At 45.3% G+C, this 25,629-nt stretch overlaps 1 protein-coding gene and 1 long non-coding RNA gene across 28 annotated transcripts in view; one reads left to right on the top strand and one right to left on the bottom strand.

Moving 5' to 3' along the window:
• The window catches only part of MAGI1 (membrane associated guanylate kinase, WW and PDZ domain containing 1), a 472,724-nt gene that overhangs the window by 38,109 nt on the left and 408,986 nt on the right, over positions 1-25,629 (bottom strand). For 26 of the 27 annotated variants that reach the window (XM_028719478.2, XM_028719473.2, XM_028719477.2 and 23 more), the window contains 2 exons: positions 19,269-19,300; positions 6,131-6,347 (listed from right to left, as the gene is read on the bottom strand). The exons of the other annotated variant lie outside the window; for it this stretch is intronic. In XM_028719478.2, coding sequence (XP_028575311.2) covers positions 6,131-6,347; positions 19,269-19,300 — 249 coding nt within the window. The remainder of the gene's footprint in view (positions 1-6,130; positions 6,348-19,268; positions 19,301-25,629) is intronic. 27 annotated transcript variants of the gene reach the window in all.
• Positions 19,150-24,207, top strand: LOC114591864 (uncharacterized). Its single transcript, XR_003705381.2, has 3 exons — positions 19,150-19,241; positions 20,352-20,438; positions 23,616-24,207. It is a non-coding gene; the product is annotated as an uncharacterized LOC114591864 (long non-coding RNA).

The raw sequence follows: 25,629 nt of genomic DNA, 5'->3' as shown, positions 1-25,629 counted from the left end.
CTGGTTGTCAATTTCACACCAGCAAGACAGTAACGGCACTAAGAGTTTTTTTGGAGAAGGGTGGGTGAGGAGAAGACAGTTGAACCTAAAGTGGGCATGTGGAAAACCACATGATCCAAACTCCTTAAACAACAAACAAACAACTCAGCCCACTTTAGAGCTGTGCTGTTGAACAGGGTCTCTCCTGGGGCTGAATCCTGCACCGCCAGCTGCTTCTGTGGGAGCAGCTCGTGTCCATCAGAAGCAGCTTGGCTTGTTCTTGCGCAGGAGTACTTCTGCAACCTGCCTGGCGCTTTAAGAAAGAGGGAGCCACTATTTTTATTCCGCAGGATTATGTTATTGCCAGTATCTCCGTCTTAAATAAGGAAAGGACTGTGAGTGAAAGTCACTTCTGGGAAGACTGCCAGGATGGAGGCAGAGGCACATTGCTCCTCACCCTTCGAGGACAGGCTCATTTGCCTTTGCAGAGAAGACAGCATCCTTTATATGATTTATCTCCCAATGCCTTGGTAGATTTCAAACATCAAATACCAGTGCAGATCTCCTGCATGGATAGGTGTAACTCACAACCAATAAGCCCGTCTTTTAACAAGAAATGCTTCAACTGAATGCTGGCTTAATGACCAAGGCAACAGTGGGGCAGAAGCAAGACACCCACACATGATTTCAGCTTGTTAAGAATTTCCCTATCATTAGCTGAAGTCAGGTTGTGCTCAGAATGCCTTTAACTCAAAAGTCTGAGAATTGCTTAAAGGAAAGCCAGGTGGGAAATGAGCACTGAGACAAGGCTTTTTTTTTTAATCACCCCCTTTGCAAAAGAAGGCCACTTTGCAGAATTGTCTCCAGCAATTTTTTTTATGGCAGGGACCATTTAACAACCCTTCCCTGCCACACAAACACAGTAACTTGGAATGAGATTTGACCTGGAATATCATGGAGGATGTTCCAAATGGTCCAACATGCAGGAGCAAAGAAAGAAGGAAAATGAGGTGGAGAGACCGAAAGACAGGGAAGCTGTGCTACCGCAACGGCTAAGGGAGCTGGGCATGTTTAGCCTGGAGAAGAGGAGGTTAAGGGGTGATATGATAGCCATGTTCAAATATATAAAAGGATGTCATATAGAGGAGGGAGAAAGGTTGTTTTCTGCTGCTCCAGAGAAGCGGACACGGAGCAATGGATCCAAACTACAAGAAAGAAGATTCCACCTAAACATTAGGAAGAACTTCCTGACAGTAAGAGCTGTTCGACAGTGGAATTTGCTGCCAAGGAGTGTGGTGGAGTCTCCGTCTTTGGAGGTCTTTAAGCAGAGGCTTGACAACCATATGTCAGGAGTGCTCTGATGGTGTTTCCTGCTTGGCAGGGGGTTGGACTCGATGGCCCTTGTGGTCTATTCCAACTCTATGATTCTAACGGCAAATGGCGAGCCCCAGCCCAAAAGACTATTGGAGAATTTCTACCCCACTGAGAAATTTGGTAAAATGGCCACTATTAATGTCAAGAGGTCATTTGTGCTCAGCTCTAGAGAAATGACCCTTGCAGTTCAGTGAACGTCTGCAGTCTCTTAAATGTGACAGTGTTTGAAAGATAGTTGGGAGACTGCATGGAGGCAGCTGATGACAGGAAAACTCTTCTGGATTGTTGTCCAAATCAAAATTAATCACCACCGACAAATAATTATCAACTGGGGGAAATCATCTTAGACACGCAGTGCTTCAATTAATAGTAAAACGTGCATGTCAAGGTTACCATACCCTCTGAAGTTTGCCTGAAAATTTGGAATTACTGAACTGGTGTTTATTTAACCTATGGCACTGGTGATTTAATAGTACATGGTGTTGATTTTTGTTTAATCAACTCATTTTTAGTAAATTATGTGTTTGGGATCAAGCTCTTTAAGACAATGGTGAATTAAGGGCTGAATCCAAATTTTATCAGGAACTCTAGGTCCTAGCTTGGTGGAGCTAGCTGGGAGTGCTTGATCGACTGCCTATTCAGAAAGTTCCAAGACAATTTTCTGAAGAATAATCTTTCCCTGGGTCTTCATATTTTAGGTACTCCTCTTAAGTTAATCTATAAACCCATGGAATGACCTGGTTGTTCAGAAGGGCCCTAGTACATCCAGCAATCAGTTTCCTATAGTGGCCAGCCAGAAGTCCCATCTTTGATTTCAACCTGGGCTCTTCTTGCACCTTCAGTGAGAATCATACCTCTACACCTCTCCATTTCTAAGCAAATTATCTGTAAGATACAAAGTTGTGTGGTTTGCAACTGCAGTAGACTAGAAAGGAGCTGGTCCCCAACCAAACACAGTAAGCTAGCGAAGGACAGTGAAGTGCAAGGTGTCAAGTGGTACAGTGAGAAGCCAACAGAAAAAGGGTATGGGATGCATGCAAAACTTCAGAAATAAGTAGTCACTTAAAGCTTCCAAACTATTTGCACATATAAAATAAAATAATTTGCTACTGAAATGCAGAAAACTTGCCATGTTGGTGGACTGGCTAGGAAGCAGTTATGTCCTGTAGCACATTCCCAAGTTAATTTTTTTAAAAAAGGCAGAACAGGCAGCAGTTAATACTGCTGAGCTAATCCTAATGACTAATTAGATAATTTCTAATTAACTGTTTAGTTGGTACTGAATAGCTGCAGGGGGTCACAGACAATGACAATGTGAGCATCCAGCTGGGGAAGGGGGAAATCCAGAGCAGTGGAAGTAGTAGGACAAGAGCACAAAAACCTTCACAAGTGATGCCGCCACCAAAAATGGCAAAAGGGCAGTTTATTCCCTCCCGTATTATCTTGTAGGGCTTGCATGTGTCCAGATATTTCACAGTTTTGCATTTCCCTGCTGCTAAACAGTAGGCAGCCAATGCACAATTTTCATAATATGCATCCTGAAATTGTTATCTACAGTCCAATATGTCAACCAGAGATACTGTCTGGCCACTACATATTTTTGGCAGTAAAGACTGAAGCATCTAAAGTGGTATCAGGGGGAAAAAACCCCACTTCCTAGACCCTCATTCATTTCCTAAGTAAATCCCCAAACTTATTGGCATCCAAACCTTAAGTCTGCCATAGGCTGGGGGGGGGGGGGCCGCATTAGAGAGGCCCTGGCCCCCCAGGAAAAGGAAGCCATTGATCTGCAAATTAAATTGGTAGAACCACAAAGGCGCTGGAGAGCAAGCTCTCCCTTCTTTTAACTGGGTTGTTTTGGCATTGCATCTGAATGCATCGAAATGACATGATGATCTATCTCCAAGGTTTTAGTGAGCTCATCTATCCATGCAGGCCTGCAGTTTGAAATGTGGGGCTGCTGAGGACTTTTTACTTGGTTAACGGTTATGTCCCACTCTGCCAAAGTCGGTCTCTTAAAAGGCTCGGGCAAGGGAATCACTTTAGAAGAAGCTACCGTGAGAGCAAGAACCCCTTTCTTTTTAAAGGTGGCCCTGGAGGAGTCTCCTCCACCTTCTTCAGCCCCAAAGTGGAAATAACTTCTAACGTTAATGGGAGGAACTCCACCATTTTCAAGAACCGCCCTGCCCCAAACCCCAGCCACTTGCAAAGCATTTGTGCAGTGGTGTGAGCGAAAATACATAGACTGGTCCACAGTGGGAGTCTCTCGGCTATTAATATTCCTCCGGACTGTACCTGAACAAGACTTGATGACCTTAAAATGCCCTTTCCTCTATGCTATCCAAACTAGGCCAGGCTTCCCTGTCGTCTGCACATACCACATTTTTTGAGAGAGGCGTCCTTGCTGGTGCCTTATCCAGTACACAGATGTCCCTCATGGAACTTACATAAGGTACTGATCACCCTGATCAAAGTGCCTCTTGGACCACTAGCCTCCATCGCCCTGTGGCTAACTTTCAAAGTGGCATTTCTAGCGGCCATTACATCAGCTCAGAGCATAGCTGAGTTGGAGGCACTGTGGTGTTAGGAGACCTGTTTTCTTCAGGCAGATAAGGAAGCCCATCGCCCAGACCCCTTCCACATACCCCAATTAAATTCTGCCTTTCACAGAGCCCAAGAATTAGTTTTGCTTTTGTCCTAATCCTTCTCACCATACAAAAAAGGTGTTGCTCCTAGGTAAGGATGCTCGTCTTTGACAAGGCGAATCCTCAGTGGCAAAGTTCAAAACTAACATTAGAGCTCCCTTCCTTGGAATGACTTCTACTGCATTAGAAAGTAGCAGGCATCCTGTTTCTAAGAATTTTAAAATGCTATTATTGTGGGCCACAGAGGCCAGTCACTGCAATAATTTTCATGGGGTGAAATCCAATGCTACCATTCTGAAGAATGGCTTCCGATGCAACAGAGGCATCCACTAATGCATGAGAAGGAGATGTGATTTTCTTTCTTTCTTTGCCAACTCTCTCTTTCAATGCAGCTCCCTGCAGCCCACCCACCCCCAACCTGAATATCCATTTCATAGGGCTGATGGACTGGAAGGTGTCAGGGAGGACTGAAGGAGGAAGGGGGGGGCTCTTGTCTTACAAATGCCCCTGCTAGATCAAAAGTAGTCTCACGAACAAAATGGGGGCATGAGATTCTGTGAAAACAATTCCTGAGAGCAGAAGATCGTGTGAGGATGGGTTGTGTATCCATGCCATGCCCAGAAAAATAAGAAAAGAAATGAATGTTGTGAAGGAAAACAGAACACAAGAGATCATGCTGCTAAAATACATTTTCCAGTATTTTCCCAAAGCCTCTGCTTCCAAGTTCTTCCCTTTTCTTTTTTTAATGACATTTTATGTAACCGATTCAGCTGCTCAGCCACTCAGATGACTCCAAACTATGCAGAAACCCCAAGTCTACAAGGTGAGCAGCATTTTGTGATGGGAGGTTGCTTGAGAGCTGCTTCACTCTACGGGATGCCACATAACTCTACTAGTGTAACTAATGCTCTACAGATTGCAACTGAAGAGGAAAAGGAGGTTGATTTTCTTTGAAGAAAAGGGGGTTGATTGAAACCCATTTTGTATTCTCGGAAGCAAATCAAAACCCTGCTGAATTATTAGTGTGGTGCATCTATTAATAACCGACAATAAAAGTTGTTTACTGTATCTATTCGACCTCTGCATTGTTGAAATAGCGCACAACGATAAAGGCGAGCATGGCTTGGCAGCATGTGGGTCAGCTAGGCAGTGCTGCCATTAATTTAGCAAAATTATTCCTTTGGCCTTAACCTTTATACCTGCAAACAGCAAGACTGAAAACTTTTTAAAGGACTTAATACAGTGCTTTTATTCAGGAGGGGGGGGCACAGGGGTACGTATACCCCTAAACATTTTGTGAATCTAACTTAGGCCTCGCTGAGGGGCAGTATTTCAATACGAGTAGGATAATGAGAGTACCCCTAAAAAATTTTTTTAGAAAAAAGCACTGACTCTCTCTCCCACTCTCTGAATGAAGGAATAACCGAATAGGCATTGAAAGGGCATGACATTCCTACAAGTTGCCAAGCCATACTACAATACTGTGAAGGCTATATTTCAACTACTTCGTGAATTAAGAGCTTAGAAGGATTGGGTCCACAAGTGTCTGCAGCACAAAGCTTGGAAAGCAATTTGTGCGACCTCTTATATTATGCTTGTCTGACATTTCCCCGTTCAGAAATTGATTTCTTTTAAAGAAGTAAACGCTGAAGAAGAAGAAAAGATATCAATACTTGCATATTGTGCCGCAAAGTTCATAGAATCATAGGATTGTAGTGCTGGAAGGAGAATCATCTAGTCCAACCCCCTGCAATGCAGGAATATGCAGCTGTCCCACATGGGGATCGAACCTACAACCGAGGAATTATCAGCACCATGCTCTAACCAACTGAGCCATCCAGGCTGACAGAAGCCAAAGCTCCTTCACCACCATCAAAAAATGATTAATGTCAACCACATGTAAACTGCTGGTCTCTCTGGCTCCTTGGCATTGTAATCACCCACCCCATGCTCATCTTCAGCAATGCTCAGCTTTGCTCATTTTCATCCTATCCAGAAATGAATAGACATATCTATTCCCCCCCACCCCCAATTCTAGGGGTGGGGAGTGGGAACTCCCCTTAAACCAAGAGTTACAGAATGCAATGATCTAGAGCAGCTGCCAAAATAATGAAGTCTCCTTTGATACTCACGTCGGCTTTCATACATGCTCCTGGACTGGGCCCAGATTTTGAATGGATCTGGCTTCTTCTGCCCAGCGTTGTCTGGTTGCTCCGCAGCTGGTGCTTCGGTGGCAGGGTAGTCGGGAAGCACCTGGGTGCTGCGGACAGGTGAAGCGGTGTGGGTGCTGTGGTGGCTGGAGACGCTGTGCTGAGAGCTGTTTTGGCTGTCTTTCCTTTCAAGTGGTTGCTGCAAGGAAGGAAGCCAGAAAAGAAGGGGGAGGGGGAGGGGGAATCCCAAGAAGGTTAATGGCCTGCAACTGAGCCATTCCCCCACTGCTTTTCCTCTACCTTCAGCATTTCTGCGTGCTCCTGCGTAAATACATAAAGTCCCTCCTTGGGCTTCTACCATTTCCAGTTTGTGCTGAGCGCAGGTGAATTTCCCCAAGGATAGGCAGACGGAGTGACAGGGGGATGCACAAAAAGGGAAAGCCATTCATCACACACACACAGAGAAAACCATGCAAGCTTTCATATGCCGACACAACACAAATCAAGGTTTCCTTATGCATTAGTATCTCCATATGTTTTCGCCCCCAGTTAAGAACACAATCTAAAATCTAGCAGCGGTGCAGAGCATCAGTCAGAACTGGACAATACCAGATAAACAAAAATGCTTCCTTTGACATGCATGCATGCTCATGCGCATTCAGGATTTCTCATGCATGCAGCACAGCCTTTTGCCTGCCACCAAGGACAGGTTGACCAGAAGAACCTGAAGAAGTGGACAAACGAAACTCCATTACTAGAAATTAATCTGAAAGATACAGCCCCCCCCCTTGTTTTCTGTTCTGAACTCAACTTCCTCTAGGGAAACTCTGTTAGACACACACACACACACACACACACACACACACACACTCCATGTGAAAGCCATGCTCCATACTAATGGACCTGCGGCCAGATCCAAAGAAGGGGGTTGCAAATTCACGCAAGCTGTGATGGAGATGCAAGAAACAAAATGGACCAAGAGCCACATCAGATGAAATTCCCAATCAGATGAAAGAACTCAAAACCAAAATTTGGGAGTAAAGAAGTTAGGAGAAATTGGGCTGCATACTGTACTTAAAACTGCTGCAAGACTGAAGCATGCCAAAATTCTTTGCAACCTAAGCTCCAGTAAATGGGCAAGTGGGAAATTTAAATTCCCATGTCTCAATTTCCCTTCACTTCCATCGATTTCTATTAGAACATGAAGCATCAGACAAAAACTTCATTGTGGGAACTTCATTGACAACTCTAGATAACCGCACGTTTTGGACAATACATTTTACATAGCATTGTCTATCTTCTTTTTAAAGTTAGAAGTGGTTAACCTGTGCCCTTTCTAAGGTCACAAGACTTTACAATAAGCCAGTACTGGAGCAACGTTATGTCCCCATACTGAAACGTTTGCCCCATGCAGGTATTGAGAAGTATCACATAAATTAGAAATAGTAAGTAGAATTCCCATTTATTTTTTTATTTTAAAAAACCAACCCAGTGGTTTTTGAACTCTTTACTAGGGGAAATCTCCGTCTATCGCTGATTTATCTGCCAAGGAACCATTGCAGAGGATTCCAGAACATTTCCCGGAGGTATGCTTAATGCTTAAGTTCATGTGGAGTGCTCAACACTCCTTTCGGACATGGTCACCTTCCAATGGAACACAGCATGCTCCACAATGCTCCCAATCCTTTCCTACAGCAACTCCTTGTAAGTGGAGAGCAGTAATAAAAGGCAAATTGTCATTCAGGGAAGCCTGCGTGCCTTCACTAATCTTCTTGAGGACACTTAGCTAGGATTTCCAAAGAATTCCCAACAACAGAGCATGAAAAATACTAAATTAAGCATCTGACTGCTCAAATATTCTTCACGTCCCCTCAAAGCATAAACATAATTTCGTATTAACAGAAGAGGACGCGCACCCAACAGATAAAACACATGTAAATTACAAAGACTGCAGGCTGGAACCAAGACCTCTTTTACAAGAGATACAAACAGAAAAACAGGGCTTAGTTAAAACAGGCCTCTAATTTTGCAGCCCTATTTGTGCGCTACAATAGGTCTCTTCTCCTTTTCTGGCTGTTCTTCAGGGGAGCATCTGCAAATAGAGCGAAATATTCATCCAGCCCATCTCAGCAGGACATCGGGCAATGTTGGGACATGGAATCAGGGCCAGCCCAATACATTTTGGCACCGGAGGTGAACCACAAAATGGTGCCTCTCCTCACCAGGGAAGAAGGGGTGAGTGAAGATCTACACTGGGAACAAATCAACCTTACCCGATGGTTGAAGTGGGAATCAAAGCTGTCACAGTGGGGAGGGGGAGGGACTCTACTGGAATCGCATTGGGAGGGTGAAGACCCTAGGAGACTCCAGAGGACATCCCCTGCCATTTCCTCCCTAAGGGTGGGAGGAAACTAGCACCTGCCCCAATGAATCCTGCCGCCCGAGACAGTCACCTCACCTTGCCTCATGGGTGGGCCGGCCCTGCTTGTGATAAACCTCTATGCCATTCCCCAACATTCATTCCAATCTTAGTGGAGCAAGGAAGAGATAAGCCTCCGTTCTCTGGGTGCTACCTTCTCAGTAAGAATCACCTTGCTGCAGTGGTAGCTAATTAAGGTGAAAAATGAAGAGATAGCTACACATGTCAGTGGAACGTGCAGTGTGGCCCTTCCTCCACAGTCTCTGCGTGAACTATACTAAATACTAGCAAGCGGGAGCAGAGCTGGGCAGAGAAAGCAAAGTAGCGTCGACTACTGCCACTTCACTAGAAGCAATTTGTGACCGAAAACGCTGTGTTCTATTTAACAATAGTTTTGAATATAGCTGTTGGTTGGAGGGGCGTGGCAACTCCCGAGAGCAGAAATTGCTTCGGAACGCTTTATTGAGCTTTATTGATGTCTGTTGAAGCTCTTGACCCACCAATGGCATTTCTTTAAAATGATATACTCTCAAGTGACTTGAATTTGAAATTAACTCTCGACTTCAAATGACATTTTGAGCGGCGTCTGTGATATCTCTGATTTCTCCACCCGTGCTTTTCAGGTGCTTTAATGCTGTCGACAATTTATTTCCCCAGCAAATATGGCTAATTCCCACTTGGCTAAGAACAATAATATGGAAGTTTGGGACAAACGCTGTGAAAACCACCTTCAGATATAGACAAATGTTCTTTTATCGAGGTACGCTAGCATAAGACACTGCAGATGCCCTTTTGGGTGTCCACACTCTTGCCACGGGAGTTATAAAGATGGGAACAAACCCCCATCTATAAATGCACATGCCAGATTTCAGGCTGACTGGATCAGAAAGATGGTTTGAAACGCTCTCAGCCATTTTGAAAGCTGGGTAGCAAAATAGGAAGTAAAAGATTAGCCCAGCCTTGCAGATAAATTGGGGTGGAGGCAGTTGTTCAACCGATCTAGTTACCTGAGCCTTTCTCCCTCATCCTGCTCCCTCTCTTTTGCACCTCCAAAATACAGTGAAGAAACTATTTCTCTCTCTCTCTCTCTCTCTCTCTCACACACACACACACACACACACCAGCAACTTTTAGGACCCAGGTGCTATTTCTCAAGAGGGCAGCCAAGGGGCAAAACAGCCTCAATGTACCTTTCCCTCTCTCTCAGTAGCAGCATCACTATGGAGACTGAACAGGTAGATGTTCATTCTCCCTCTTGCTTCCCTTTACTGAAGGAAAGTAGGGAGGCAGAGAAGGAAAGAGAGACCAATGAATCTGCCAGATCAGTTCCATTGGACCAGACTGACCCCGTGTCTGTCCTTCTCCTTTGCAGAGAGTCTTTCTTCCCTTCAATCAAACAAAACAGAGGTAGTTGAAATAAATAAAAAATAAAAAAATTGTCCAGTAGCACATTAGAGACCAACTAAGTCTTAGTTCATCTCTAAGGTGCTACTGGACTAGAGTACCTCTGGGACCAAGCATCTGTTTATTTTTTTAAAGCTGGCTCATTCAAACTTTTCCCTTCTAAGAGCATCACAAATCACTAGTTTATTACTAAAAAAAAAATTCCCTCCAGTAGCACCTTAAAGACCAACTAAGTTAGTTCTTGGTATGAGCTTTCGTGTGCATGCACACTTCTTCAGATGCACTCATCTGAAGTGTATCTGAAGAAGTGTGCATGCACACGAAAGCTCATACCAAGAACTAACTTAGTTGGTCTTTAAGGTGCTACTGGAAGGAATTTTTTTTGTTTTGACTATGGCAGACCAACACGGCTACCTATCTGTAACTAGTTTATTACTGTTACATTGCGATCCTGTATGTTCCTCCATAGTAAAGGTAAAGGACCCCTGGATGGTTAAGTCCAGTCAAAGGGTTGGCTAAAAGGTTCTTAGCGTAATTCCAACCGCCACCCCAATGAACTTCCGAGTCATGCTTTGCATCTTCTCCTACCTAGATGTATAAAGGTCCACCTTCTCTACTGCCCACATTAGATGTGTGGAAGCTTTCTTCAGCCCAAGGGCTATGTTCTCGGGGCAACCTTGATGGTGGTCCTACATGCTAATGGCGGATGTTGCCCGAGACAAAGTTGGGCAGCGCGTTGGATATGACTCTTACATATTGGCTATCGTCTAATAAAAAGAAAACTCGGGGATTTCTAGAAACACAAACTGTTGCATACATTTAACTAATCTCTTACCCGAGATCTGACTTAAATACACCTGGGCTGGTGAAAGGCTCCATGAATTAGGTAAGTGCTATGGATGCACTTACTCTCCTGTATGAACTTGTTTTATTATCCTGCCTTTCCTCTAGACCAGTGATGGCCAAACTTGGCCCTCCAGCTGATTTGGGACTACAATTCCCATCATCCCTGACCACTGGTCCTGTTAGCTAGGGATGATGGGAGTTGTAGTCCAGAAACAGCTGGAGGGCCAAGTTTGGCCATCACTGCTCTAGACGACTTAGGCCATTAAGATGGCTTGTGAGCTGGTTGTTCCACAGAAGGGCCCAATCACACTAAGGCACCCTTTGCATCATTCTTCCCCCTCTGCTGCATCAGCAGAGATACCATGAGCTCAAAACTTTCCTGGAGCATGCAGCTTACACATCACTTTATCTTTGGGGTGGGGAGGGGGTACCTGCACCACATCAAGCCTCTGAGCGACTCAAGGGTGTACTAAAGGATATGGTTTTGATCAAATAAATAAATAATAATAATTTTTTTTAAGGCAGCATGAACTGGAGGCTTACATTTTAACACACCATGTGAGGCTGTTCTCCTTTGAGACACTGCTGCAGTGGTATGGCAGCCACTTTTTCATGGGTTTATTTCATGTGGCTACTTAACATTGAAAGGTCTGCCTTTCACACAGCAGAATCTGGCATTAGAAAGGGTGAAAGGGGACACAGTTTACTCTGCCCATGTGGTAGCAAGTTTTTATTTTAGAATGATTTTAGCATGCATTCCAAGTGGGACATGTGCACACTCTGGGGGGCTAGAAACATTTCTATTAGATACTGTCCCTTTTTAACTCAGCCGTATTAGATGTTTGGTACCTACACTGGACATACAGAGAAAAGAGAAGCTGCTTTAAAGGCTGAAGATCATTTTTGTGTGTGCAGCAGCCTGTTTATACAGTCAAGGCAGAAACTTCATTAAATTGGAAATGGAGAGATACAGAAACACATATTACCAGCTGCATAAATAAATCCATGAAATGTGTTTTTCCTCTCACAAGAGATCATTTCTTTGAAATCTGCAAATCTAGATTTTGTGTCATAAGACTAAGCAACAGAAACCATACTTAAGAGAAATTAAAAATTAAGATAATGTGGAAATGCCAAACAATTCACTGAATTTCCACATATAAATCTTCAGGGGAACATGGGAAGCTGTGTTATATTGACTCAGACTACTGGTACATCTATCTCAGTATTATCCACACTGCAAGTGGCTATCCAGGGTTTCAAGCAGGGACCATGGCCAGGCCCAACCGGGGATTACTGGGGAATGAACCAGGGACCTTCTGCATGCAAAGCAGATGCTCCCCTAAGCTGCCACAGTGGTTTATCCCACCTCACAAGATGCATCATATGGACAGGAAGGGGCCACTATTATAAAGGGTGGCAAAGGAAACACCTAAGAAATACTGGAGTATTTAAATAAGGTGCTACTAGTCTGTTTTACTCTTACTGATGTAAGGAAGAGTGCAAAGGGTCATTTTATTTTTATACTTGGCTAGGAGAGAGAAAAAATGCCTCCTCGTGTCCACACTGGGATATCCTTTCAGATGTGCCAGATATCCAGTTGTGATCTGTGGACTCTTATTTCAAGCCCTGACCTAAGGAAGTTCACTTCTGCCACAAAGCACATAATCAAGTGCAGTCTGCAGATAAAATTGACAAGTTGTCTGTCTCCAAGGTTGCTAATCTACTGTCACGCCTAGTCGTCTCACTTCATCCAAGACCCTGTTTCTTTCATTTTGTATATTTATGGACCGCATATATACTGTACACACCCACCATGGTTGAGGAGTGGAAGAGAGCCCATAGTTGTGGGAATCCATGGGAGATGCACAGAAGGGAATTGTGGGTGCCCAAGAGGGCTTTGTCAGCAAAGGATGGACTGCCCAGTATCAGAGATGGGAGAGGGATTTGTTCCCTAAACTCAGCAAGGTCCCTAAGAACATCACTTCACTTTCTGCTTTTTAAGTGAGTGGTATCCATTCATGTTTATGGAGACAAGTGAGCAGCAGTTAGCATGCACTCATTAGAGGATCCTAGGTGTCCTGAAGGAGGACCCACCCTTAACAGTATCAGGTGGGCATAGCAGCAGCAAAAACGCCTGTCATATTATTAAGTACTGCAGCCGACTCTGGCCGTTTTAGTTCCCCCATATACCTCTGGAGCAACACTATGTCACGAGCTCCAGAGGAGGGGTGTCAGAGAATTAAAAGTGGCAAGTGCAAACCTTTCCTTTGCCAAGTGCTGAGAGGCCTGGTTGGTTTGGCAGCGGACCTCCCTAAGGGTGCTGCCCATTGGCAAATGCCCAATGCTGTGGTTGGCCAACATCGGAGCAGCATGCATCGTCCAAGCACGGTAGGGTGCAATGGAAGCTCTAGTCCAGTTTTGAGGTGACCATGCTATGGGAGCCAGGGGAGTGTGGCATGAATTCATCTCTCTCTATGTGTGTATACACACATATATCATAAACATATCTGTCAACGTGCAAAAGCTATAGAGAAATATGGAGGATTGCAAGCAACTAACTTTTACTGAGAGTAGACCCAATGAATGTAATAGATGCCAGTTGATAATGCTCGTTGATGTCAGTGGGTCCATTCTGTGTAGGCTGAGCATTGGCTACAACCCTTCAAACCACTGCATTGGTAGTAAGGTGAACTAGATGACCACTGAGGTCCCCTTCAACTCTTATGCTTCTGCATAGTAAGGATGTTTGTAACATTCTGTGTACTTTAGTGTCACCAGAGATTTTGACTGGGATGGGGGTGGAGAAGTGAATGGAATCAAGATACACTGCAGCCAAATCTCCAATGCTTCTCCTTTCTGTAAGCTGAAACCATGCAGCAGTGCTACCCTACAGGTCTGCAACAAATTATTGGGCTAAAGAAGTTTTTGCCTGGTGTTGTGATACATTCCGAACATGCTGCTACCTAGAAAAGCATAGCAGAGCTGAGCATCTATAGGAGAATGGATGAAGGGTCAGTAGACATATTAGCAAGTGACTACACCGAGATTCAAATGAAGGCCACTTTCAGCATGATAAACATTGTGAGAGAGGAGAAGCATATTTTCTAAAAGCTACCTTCCCCACTCATTGTCTCCCTTACTAGAATTTGGGTTGCAAACTGATAATGCAGCAGCCCTCTTTGAACAGCTCTCTTTCCCCCAGATCGTCACCTGTCTTGGGTATACAGTTCTTGGTGGACTACTCTTGGTTGTTTTTAATTCGCCTACGAACCCTCCTTTCTTCCTGTACTGCAAAGAACTATCGTCACTGAGATTCCCAGCTGCTAGGGTCTCAGACTGGCAGCCGCGATCTTTCTTCTTCCATTCACACATCCATTCATTCATAGGCAGCAAAAGACAGTTGGGTCTTTGTGGAATGGGCTGACACCAATATTTTGGATCGTGGCAGCTGGGAATTTAACTATTGGCACAGGCAGGTATTCCACAACAGCTTGCCAGTCTTAATACAGGCTCGTGGACCCTCCTGGAGATGAGGAAGATTCAATATCGTACTTTTTTGAGGGCCACATTCCCTTGTGGGTAATCTTCCAGGGGCCATTCTGGCTAGATAAAAGACTCAAGGAGGGCACATAGCAAGTGGGATGGAGTCAGGGGAGGGTCACAGCCTGGGGTGCATCCTAAGGGCCAGATAAAGAGGTGTGGGATTAAAGTTTCCCACCGCTGATTGGCAAGAGACAGCCTGCACATGCATGATAAAGGGAAATGATACTTCCACATGTTGATTTCTCGACAGGCATCTTTTATTTTCTTTAGAAAATATTGCTACTTAATTTGAAATCACAGGTGCACAGGGGTAGATAGGACGCCTTAGGAGGCAGGTGCTTCTATGAGATTTACTGGAACCGTATTTTCCTGGCAGTGCTATACTGGCAAGGCTGTAAGCCTGCTTCTTAAGGTCTCAAGAAGGCAGCTTCTGCATGTGCCATAGCGGGAACTGAGGGGCAGATGGGGCTCATCAACCTGGGAAGGCAGCCCATCTAAGAGAAGTAAAACTCTGATCCTAAACCTCCACTGCTTTGCAGGATATCTTCAGGAGAAGAAAAGACTAAGGAGTAAACCCCACACAAATCTGGAATGGAGTCCCTAAAATGGTTGATGGAGCCTTCCAGCAACTCCTGCAACCAAACATATAGCCCTGCTTACCCATCAGCGAGGCCAAGAAGAGGGTCATTGCCTGGGTGGCCCAGGACCTCCATCCACACTGCCCAGGCTTACACCCCGGGGAGGTCACTTTGGTGCTGCTAATGCAGCAATTTGGCTCCCCCCCACCTCTTGAGACAGATGGGTGCCAACAACAATACATACATAGTTTGTGTCCTGGCATCAACCATACCGATACATTACATGCAAATTTGGCCTTCCAGTGATAATCATTACCTGCAAAATATGGCCCAGTTCACATGATGTGCTAAGAAAATCCCTAGCTTAGCGGCCCTCCGAACCTCTCTCTCTGGCCCTTGGCCCTCTCCCCAGGCCATAGACCCTCTGCAGCCAGAGCCCTCACTGGTCCTGTTTCACATTGTACTTGAGTGTTTTTGCCTGGCTCCTTGAACTTTGATAATGGCTATTGCTTGGCTGGATGGAGGAAACAGCGGCGTATTTAAGTGTCTACAGAATCTAGCCTTCTGCACCAAGGCAAAAAAAAATCTGCATTCATTGCTCTGCCCACTTTTGCCTCTGGCCCCGCCCACCACTAGTATGCAGCTCCCAGAAGGTAATGGCTGAAAAATGGTTTTCTACCCCGGGTGGCGCTGTGGGTAAAACCTCAGTGCCTAGGACTTGACGATCGCATGGTCGGCGGTTTGAATCCCCGCGGCGGGGTGAGCTCCCGTCGTTCGGTCCCAGCTCCTGCCCACCTGGCAGTTCGCAAGCACTCTTAAGTGCAAGTAGATAAATAGGGACTGCTTTAAGCGGGAAGGTAAACGGCGTTTCCGTGTGCTGCGTTGGTGCTGGCTCGCCAGCTGCAGCTTCGTCATGCTGGCCACGTGACCCGGAAGTGTCTTCGGGCGGCGCCGGCTCACGGCCTCTAGAGCGAGATGAGCACGCAACCCCAGAGTCGGACACGACTGGCCCGTATGGGCAGGGGTACCTTTACCTTTACCTCAGATGTAGTGAGGCCACACAAACATGTAGGCTCCTGGAGAGGGCTTTGCAGCCACCTTTGCTAGTCCGTTTTGCTGCCACACTGTGGTGAGCTAAATCAAGGCTTGGCTTGGTGCATCTTCCAACTTAGGACTCTTGGTTAACCAGTAAACTGTGGCCATGAACAACTCCTGGCTCCAGCTGATGGCTAGTGAGTAGGGGGTCCTTCATCACAAGTCCTCACATGGACAACACACGAAATCAAACCTTGGCTTAGCACAGCACAGCAGCCACAAGAACCAGGGCAAAGTGGCAGCGGAATCTTCTCTGGGAGGCTGCAAGTCCATGCAGTCTCACTAGGTCACGATTTGTCTTAGGATGTTGTGTGAACCAGGCCTATGGCAGATCAGTCAGTGGCAGGAGCAGCAAAGGAAGGGTCAAGATGAACTTTATTTGAATTTAATTCAGAGGAGGAGAAGGATGGAGGGGTGGGGGTAGGGAGAGAAGAGAAGAGGAAGATCCCCCACCCCTTTTAATGCCGCAAAGGGCGTCTACACATTGCTCATAGCAAAGGAGCTAATCTATTATTGATCAAGAAATAATTAGTGTTTTAAGGGACTCCTGGAGAAAAACCGGAAAGGTGGAAGGGAAAAAGGAGCACAACCACAAGACCACGTAAGAAGCCTCAGGGGACTTCCGAGGGCTGACGCTTGGCATTTGCGTGGTCTGCGTCATCACACTAAGCTGTCAACATGCAGGCTTCTCTGAATAGCAACAGCCAGTGGAAATATTTCATGGCATTTTCAAGAATTGGATTCAGGGAACTCCCACATGGATTGGCACTGGGCGTAACATGTCCACAGAAAACTTGAACCAATTTGCTGCTCACAGCGTTCAGCAACGCCGAAGCTTCATTATTATTTTTCTACCTCTCCCTTGAAAACAAACAATGGATTGCTGAATATAATACCGTGAGTGATTTCATCTTAGTAAGATATAAGTGCCCTGGATTGGTGCGGACCTGCTCATTTTTCTACAGCAGGATACCACTGTCTCTAAGCACTGTATTATTTAGAAAAGAAAGCAGCAACACCCTCAACACAATAGCATTATAACATTAGCTGAACAACGGCCCCTTTAGAAATCTCTTTTTAAACAAGGAAAAACTATGGGGGGGGGGGAGAGAATGTTCCTCCTAGAAGAGGATGGGCACTGACTGGGGTTTCAAAATATTGTGAAGGAAATGAAGAAGAGGAAGAGGGAAGCAATGTGTCATCCAAGGATTCCATTTTCCTTTACTGACCAAAAAAATAAAATTAAAACAAAAATCCTATACAATCTCCTGAGATAATCTGAATTCTGTTTGAGGGTGTGCGTGAGAGAGAGAAGAGTGTTGGAGGAATGGGAAGAGAAAGGGCTACAGAACGACACCTGTTTGTAAACAGTCTCTTTGTTCACTAGGGGAGGATTATCTCTAAACGGATTTAGGATCCACACACAGGATTTCAAAGCTCCTAATGTTATCGCCATTCACTGGAGAGGCCGGTTCACGGCAACTCCAAATGACTGGAGGAGATTTTCTATAAGTTGATTGCAGTTGACTGCTTTTTTTCCCCTCTCCCGCTTTTCTTTTTCCAAATCAACCTTGTTAATCCATTCATTAGATGCGGCTTAATTAACAGGGGCAGTGAGACAAGGACGGCGGGAAGAAGATGGGGAACCGATACCCTTCCCCCAATGTTGGTTTTTTTGTTTGTTTGTTTTGCTTGAAAGCTAACAGCTATCTCTCCTCTTCCCAAATACGCTTTCTACATGTTTTACACACTGGCTTCTATTTTAACCAAAGGCTAAATTCCTCCCTGACTGTGACACAGAAGTAAACCCCATACGGTTTGACATTTGTGGGATTTGAGGCTGAGCGCGAACGGCGCTCTCCTCCCTTGCCAACGTTAATGCAAACTGACAATAGTAGAGGCCCGGGGTCATGTGACTTTAATCAGCGCAGCCCTAAGCCAGCAGAACCACATTAATTATTTCGGGGCTTTCTTTTCCATGGGCAGAGGGGGTGGGGTGGGGGGAAACTTGTATATCAAGAAGAGGAGGCGTCTGCTCAGCCTTCCTCTTTGGGTTGCTTCTCAGAAAAAGGTGGGGCATCGTAAAAGGTGCAGGAAGAGCCCCAGAGCCGACCGCCAGGGAAGTTTTACAGCATCTTGCATTACCGCAACAATCTCTCCATCTTCGGAAAACTGGTTGGTTACAGCTCCCCGCCCCCCCTTGCTTTTTCTGCTTCTCCCCCACCACTGCACACTCTTCAAACAAATGGAGAAACTTTCACTCTGCAGCCAGTTAACTCCCTATAATGCTTCTTGATCTGTGTCACTCCCTGGAGTGGCACAGTCCTCTGTTTTTAATTGTACTTTTCGGACAACAGCCTACAAGCTATTAGCCGGCGTGTCAACCAGGTAACCGTTCCACAGAGAAACAAGATCAGGAGGGACAGGGGAATATTGATTCTCTCCCCCCCCCCCCCACTCCCGCAGCCCTCCATCTTTCCTCTAAAAAGGCAATGGGCTGGGGGGGGCGGTTTGAGGGGGGAACCTACACCTGCAGCATAATGCTATTAAACCCAGGCAAAGCCAACAAACAACAAAGGATGCCCTACAGAGAGCAGAAGAGAAAGTCGGACATGCGAAAGGCTCAGGCAGGGAACAAGGATGATACCCTTAGCGTTACAAAAAGGGTTCTCTCCCCACCCCCTCCTCTGTTGCCGCTGTTAGGAAACAAGCTTCAGGAATTCCCTCTCCCCCAATTATCCACCATATAGTGCATGATAAGGCTCAAAACGAGTGCAGCCCGCTGCTAGCGGATGCCATCTGAAAGGGAGGTGGAGTCTCCACGCGCAATTGTGCCAAGAAGGAAACAATGGCATTTTCAGGGGCAAGTTAAATGCCTGCGAAGAGCAGTCCACCAGAAGTAAGGCTGAATTCCGTCCAAGCCCACACACCCCTCCGTCTGCCCATCCCCTCCAGCTCGCTGGCCAAATCCTCTCCTGCGCCGCATTCTTCCCCGGCTAAACCCTGCTCAGCACAAGCCATGCAAAAGCGATCAAGTGCAGCGACAGAACCGCAACTTTCAAACGGAATGACAACCACCGGGGTGGGGTTGGAGGGGAAGGAGGGAAAAGAAGGGGAGCCCCACGGACCCACACAGTTTTTTTTTTTTTATTTCGCATTTCCAGAAACGCCCACCCATGCCTCCGACAAGAAAATAATCAAACAGGTATAGTAGCTCTGTAAAAGTGCTTACCGACTTTGGGCTCTTCTTAGGGGCTGGCAGTCCTGGGAAAAAATGGCAACAAGGAGGGGGGAAAGAAAAAACAACAACAAACCATTAGCAGCATATAAATCTTTACCTTCTTTAAGGGGGGTGGGGGGGAGAAATCCCTAGGTGTATCATCCGAACGTAGCCATCTGCAGAGTTATGTCAGATTTTGCTCTATTGCTCTAGCATCAGAGTTGCCAGTCTGTTCATATCGAATCAAAGCACAGCGTTGGAGGTTTGTGGGGGGGGGGGGTGAGTCGGAGTGGGGAGGGGAAAGAGAGAGAGAGAGCGCTTGGAGAAGGGAGGAGATCTATCTGCATTAGCTATGCTGACTTGTGCTGCAGCAGCCTGGAGGCTGGAGAAAGAAATTCACAGACCTCAGCGGCATGGGAAATTGAACACTTGGACAGAATCTCAAACGCTCCCCTGGATTAAGAGGGACTTAGCTCACAATTAAGCCAAGGATATTACCTTTTGACACGGCCGGCGTGTCAAATTTATCAGACCAATTGGAACGGTAGTGCAGAAGCACAAGATAAGACAGGCAGATAAGAGAGATGATCTGCTTCTACATACTTAACAAAATAAAATAAAATAACGCGAGCCTTTTTTGGGGGTGGGGGTGTATGTATGTTTTCCCCACCACAAGCTATTTATCTCTAAGAAGGGTCAGTTATAGATACAGAGTCTCCTGGCAAACCCTTTAAGTTTGCTTCCAAGTCCAGTCTGCATGATTCTAGGCAGCGATCACCATCAACTAGTTAAGAGTGCAGCAGATTCACAATGAATGCAATGTTATTTTTGGATAGGGAGAGGTGAATGGGTGGCCAGGGAGCAGAGGCAGGGAGAGATTTTTTTTCTTTCTTTCACTCTCCTGGGCATTAACGGCGATGAAAATGCAAATGAGAAAGCATTTAATGCTGAGAGGGAAAGCCTAGAGGAGGTTTTACATTTTGGAGACAGACCCGGAACACTGCCGCATATCATTGTTTCTCTGACAGTGGGGAAACTGGATAAAAGGAGTCTCCCGGTCCCTGCCATTGGCATTTTCTTTTCTTTTTTTGGTAGCACAATGTCCCACTGGAAATGGAGTTCATGCTTAAGGGAAATGAGTCTTAATAAAGGAAGACAATGTCCCTAAGCAGATGTGAGAAGGTAAGAAACAAATTACTTTAGAAATCAGGGAAACAGGAACTGTGGTGGAGCAAATAGCTAGAAGTGCTGTTTCAACTATGTGTTAAAAACTGCAAAGCAACTCAACAGTGTGAAATCTGCTCCCATTTTTTTAAAAAACCACTCACATAACATTATGCTCTCTTTTCTTTCTATTGCTCCTTTAATGCATTAATGTGATAAATAGCTTCACGATCCAATGCTACGCAGAGAATGAAGCATGTTGTGTGAATGAAAAATAAATAAATAAATAAATAAATATAATAATAATAATAATAATAATAATAATAATAATAATAATAATAATAATAATGTGTGTGAATAATGGCTTCTGGTGATATGCAACATGATGTCAGATGTCCACAATAAATTCATATTGACTTATTGATATATAATAGATCTTTAGGATCAATATGGAGTAGTCAGCTTGTGCTCCTGTATATCAGTGATTTCTAAAACCTTAGAAATCACTGATATACAGGAGCACAAGGCTGGCCCATGATATCAAATATTTACTATATAGGAGCCAAACATGAGAAATGCTGAACTAGAATGGCCCTTTATAAGCTGATGCAGTTGTACTAAAAGCATTGTATTATACTGCAAATGTCCCATGTCTGGTATTAGCCAGTAATTGAGATACTTGTCTATAAATGATCTTCCTTAAATACAAGTGGGCCCCTGACAAAATTTCTTGTTGACATGGTCCACCTTCAAGCTTAACACTGTCTAAACATCACCCAATAAGGGCTTCCTTTTGCCCCACCCTCCTCCAGCTCATATGTTCATTTATTTTATTTTATTTTTACTGGAGTGCACATGCAACAGATGAATCTGTTTGCTGGAGCCACGTTTTACTTAGGAAACCTGTTAAGGGTCCTTTCCACGAAGTAGGCCGCTAGAAGGAAAGCAAAGGTGGTGGCCCACTAAAAGGAGCAAAGCAAAAGCACCGTCGAAAAACACAAGCAAAGAGTTTGGTTTAAATATACACACTGAGAGGTTCAATTCTTCTGACAAGTCACTAGTAATGGACAGTCTACACACAACAGCTTCAGCTGATGAAAGCTGCAGATGACACTGCTAATAACAGTGAGCATTTACATATAAAGTATGCAAAGCAGCTCACATTCACTGTCTCTTAACAACAATCCTTAAAATGGGCTGTTACCCATACTGCAGATGAAATAACTGAGGCTCATACAGAATGGGTTGCCCAAGTTTGAAGCTGGAGGTAAAATCTGAACCAAATACATAGAGGTCCTCTGTCATACTCTTAGCCACTCCACTCCAACAGGTGCACATAATACACACACCCTGCAACACACACACACACAATAATCTTCACTTCACCTTCGACCTCACAGTCCCAGCCAGGGACTGATGGGGAGCCTCCCTCATTATTATTTCCTAGTCAAGGGTGTTCTCAGTCCCCGCAAAATTTTCAAGTCCACTTTCAGATAGAAATTCTAGGATCGAAAAAATGGTTTGGTTTGAGAAAAAGAGTCAAGGTTTTTTGTTTTTTAAATGAAATTTAATTACACACGAGCCCTGTTGAGGAGGAGGGCAGAAAATTTAATTTCATGGATCTGTTATAATAATAAGTCTAAAAATGAGCTGGAAGGAGTATGGATTTGGGCATCGTATATTGTTTTAGCTAGGAAGGCCTCTTGACTTGCTTTAGACAAAAAAAGCACCTCCAAATTTATCTTATGTTACAAAAGTTACAAGTGAACATTTTTTTTAAAAAAAAGAAGCATACCACAAAGCAGTACTGAGCACATTTGTAGATCTTAATCATGGCAACTAGGGGGACGCGGGTGGCGCTGTGGGTAAAAGCCTCAGCGCCTAGGACTTGCCGATTGAAAGGTTGGCGGTTCGAATCCCCGCGGCGGGGTGCGCTCCCGTCGCTCGGTCCCAGCGCCTGCCAACCTAGCAGTTCGAAAGCACCCCCGGGTGCAAGTAGATAAATAGGGACCGCTTACTGGCGGGAAGGTAAACGGCGTTTCCGCGTGCTGCGCTGGCTCGCCAGATGCAGCTTTGTCACGCTGGCCATGTGACCCGGAAGTGTCTCCGGACAGCGCTGGCCCCCGGCCTCTTAAGTGAGATGGGCGCACAACCCTAGAGTCGGACACGACTGGCCCGTATGGGCAGGGGTACCTTTACCTTTACCTTTTAATCATGGCAACAAACAGGTCGTTTCCTACATAACAAGTTTCCCTCAACTGGTGTATGTAAAGTTTCAAAGATTCAACTTCTTACTTAGGTGGCAAGCCTATACCCACTTACCGGGGGGATAAACTCCAATGAACTAAGGCCCCTGCTTGGGCAGGTCCCTTCATAACACACCTCCATCACCTGCAAACCTACAAACCCTTCAACACAGAAAATTTCACAACCTCTCCACACAAAACACATGTGAAGATACTTCTGGCACATTTCAAAAATGGATGCAAACTGAGGAACACATTTCTCTCTCTCTCTCTCTCTCTCTCTCTCACACACACACACACACACACACACACACACTTCGCCACCCCCACTTTCCCTCATCTACTGGACCACAAGCCTCCTCAGTCGGGAGTCAGCTATCTTTAATTTGGTAACATGCTCCTCATATGGCACTCACTTGCCTTTACTGAAATTATCTGTTTAAATGAGAAATTTAAAAAAATCAAACTTTTATGAACACACAGTTGATTTTCGCCAAAAAGGAAAGGCAATACTCCCGACAATTTGAATATTTATTTATTTTTTGAGAAAATCTAAAACAGCAAAAAAGGAAAAATAAAGGTATGGTGCGGTGGGCAAAAAGGGATGGGGAGGGGAGGCCCCCAAAAGGGAAATTTGAAATTAAGGAGAAATGCTTGAAAAGCCATTTCTCAGCTTGATTAATTGGTTAATTTAGCTAGCTAGCTAGGTTCTCGCATAGACATTCTGGGTCAAAGATTCGATGGTTGGGACAAATCTAAGCCTTGAAGAAGCTTTCCCAACTAGGCACCCTCCGAAATTTTTGGACTACTACTCCCGCCAGCTCTGGTCAAAATAGCCAATGGCCAGGAATGATGGGAGTTGTAGTTCAACAATATCAGGAGGGCACAAGATTGTAGAAGGCTGCCTTTGGCTGTGTTTCCTTTTCAAAGTTGACCTTTCTGTTTCCAGGGTCATCTCAACCTGCTCTGAACCTATGGGGCAGTGTGACACCTAACGCAACTTCTAATGAAAAAGTGTGTGAACTGACTCATTGACCTGCTGCTTGCTTGTGAGAAAGCTTGCAGCTCTACAATGGGGGAACAATCCTTGTCTCCAAGAGTCTGTTCAACTTTAACAGCTGACGTACCAGGAAGCAGAACAGAACAGAACATTGGCACCTGAGCTGCCTTTATCTAAGCCAGCCTTCGCCAGCATGGTTGGCACTAAGGTCTGCTGCCCTCCGAAACGAAACCATATGTCCACCACACTATCACAAGGAATTCTAGGAAAGCCAGCATAAGCCACTCACTATCTAAAGAGCTGGACCAGGTTGCAGCAAAATTCAGTGCAAGTTCCACCTCTGTAAGTTCCTCCCAGTTGCAGTTTCCCATATGCATAGAATTAGATTATCAGTGAATCTGATTAAAACTGCGAGGTATCGTGTAAATTATAAATGCTTTCTACATATCATAAATAGTAACGTTCTCAGAACGTTTTCATGCATTGGATAAATCCCAGAAGCAAGCAGGGTGCCTCAAGAGAGATGGGTGGCTTGCTCAAGAAAAAGTGGGTTCTCTAAGAGGCGGTGCAAGGCAAAATGGGGAGCACTGCAAGCACTTCGAGGTAAATTGGCAATCCAGACAGGGGGGTGCGGGGAAGTTTCAGGCCGGAATCTGCTGAAAGCAGAAGAGTTTGGATTTGATATCCCGCTTTATCACTACCCGAAGGAGTCTCAAAGCGGCTAACATTCTCCTTTCCCTTCCTCCCCAACAACAAACACTCTGTGAGGTGTGTGAGGCTGAGAGACTTCAGAGAAATGTGACTGGTCCAAGGTCACCTAGCAGCTGCATGTGGAGGAGCAGGGACTCGAGCCAGGTTCCCCAGATTACGAGTCTACTGCTCTTAACCACTACACCACACTGGCTCTCGAAGGAATGCCTCTTGACGAATGATAGCATCTGAGTGAGATGATGGGGAGAGGAAGCCACCACCGTTATGGACAGAGGGCAAAGTGGCAGGAATGGTTGTGACTCATAAGTCAAGCTTGTAATCAGAGGGGATGATTGTACCCAGAAAGCTAAACATTTTTAGCTCTTCCCCACAAAAAATATTTAAAAGTATCTAGCACAAAAGGCCACGGGTGGCGCTGTGGGTTAAACCACAGAGCCTAGGACTTGCCAATCAGAAGGTTGGTGGTTCGAATCCCCGCAACGGGGTGAGCTCCCGTTGCTCGGTCCCTGCTCCTGCCGACTGAGCAGTTCTAAAGCACGCAGTACAAGTAGATATATAGGTACCACTCCAGCGGGAAGGTAAACGGCATTTCCGTGCGCTGCTCTGGTTCGCCAGAAGTGGCTTAGTCATGCTGGCCACATGACCCGGAAGCTGTATGCTGGCTCCCTCGGCCAATAAAGCAAGATGAGCGCTGCAACCTCAGAGTCGGCCACGACTGGACCTAATGGTCAGGGGTCCCTTTACCTTTACCTAGCACAAAAGGTCATGTACCTATATGTCTCACAATTTTCAGGATTCTTACGCAGGGACATCTCTGAAAATTTAAGAACAATTACCCACAAAGCAGGGAGATTGTGTGTGTACGTGTGTGTGTACACATGCGCACGCGCGCACACGCATACACGCACACCCTAAAACTGAAATGGTTGCCACTGCAGGAAAACCACTGCAGCTATCCTTCTGAAACCTGGCAGAATTCATGCACTCTGAAGAGGTAACCTTGCCTGTAAATTTCATCCCCCAAATAAACACATTATGGAAGTTTTCCCTTCTATCCCCCGCCCCCCAAAAAGCAAATTAAACTTTAAAGATGCCCAGCACAAAATCCCCTTTTTTTCAGTAATTCTGAAGGCTTTATTTAGTTTAGAGACATTTAGTATGCCTGTATTATTTCACACACTTCTGTCAAAAGCAGGAGGGGGAGTGAGAGCCATTTTTGATATCTCAATCATGAACGGAGGGAGAAAATGAA

This window comes from Podarcis muralis, chromosome 2, assembly GCF_964188315.1.
Source record: "Podarcis muralis chromosome 2, rPodMur119.hap1.1, whole genome shotgun sequence".
NCBI lineage: Eukaryota > Metazoa > Chordata > Lepidosauria > Squamata > Lacertidae > Podarcis > Podarcis muralis.
This window is presented reverse-complemented; position numbering and strand designations above follow the sequence as displayed.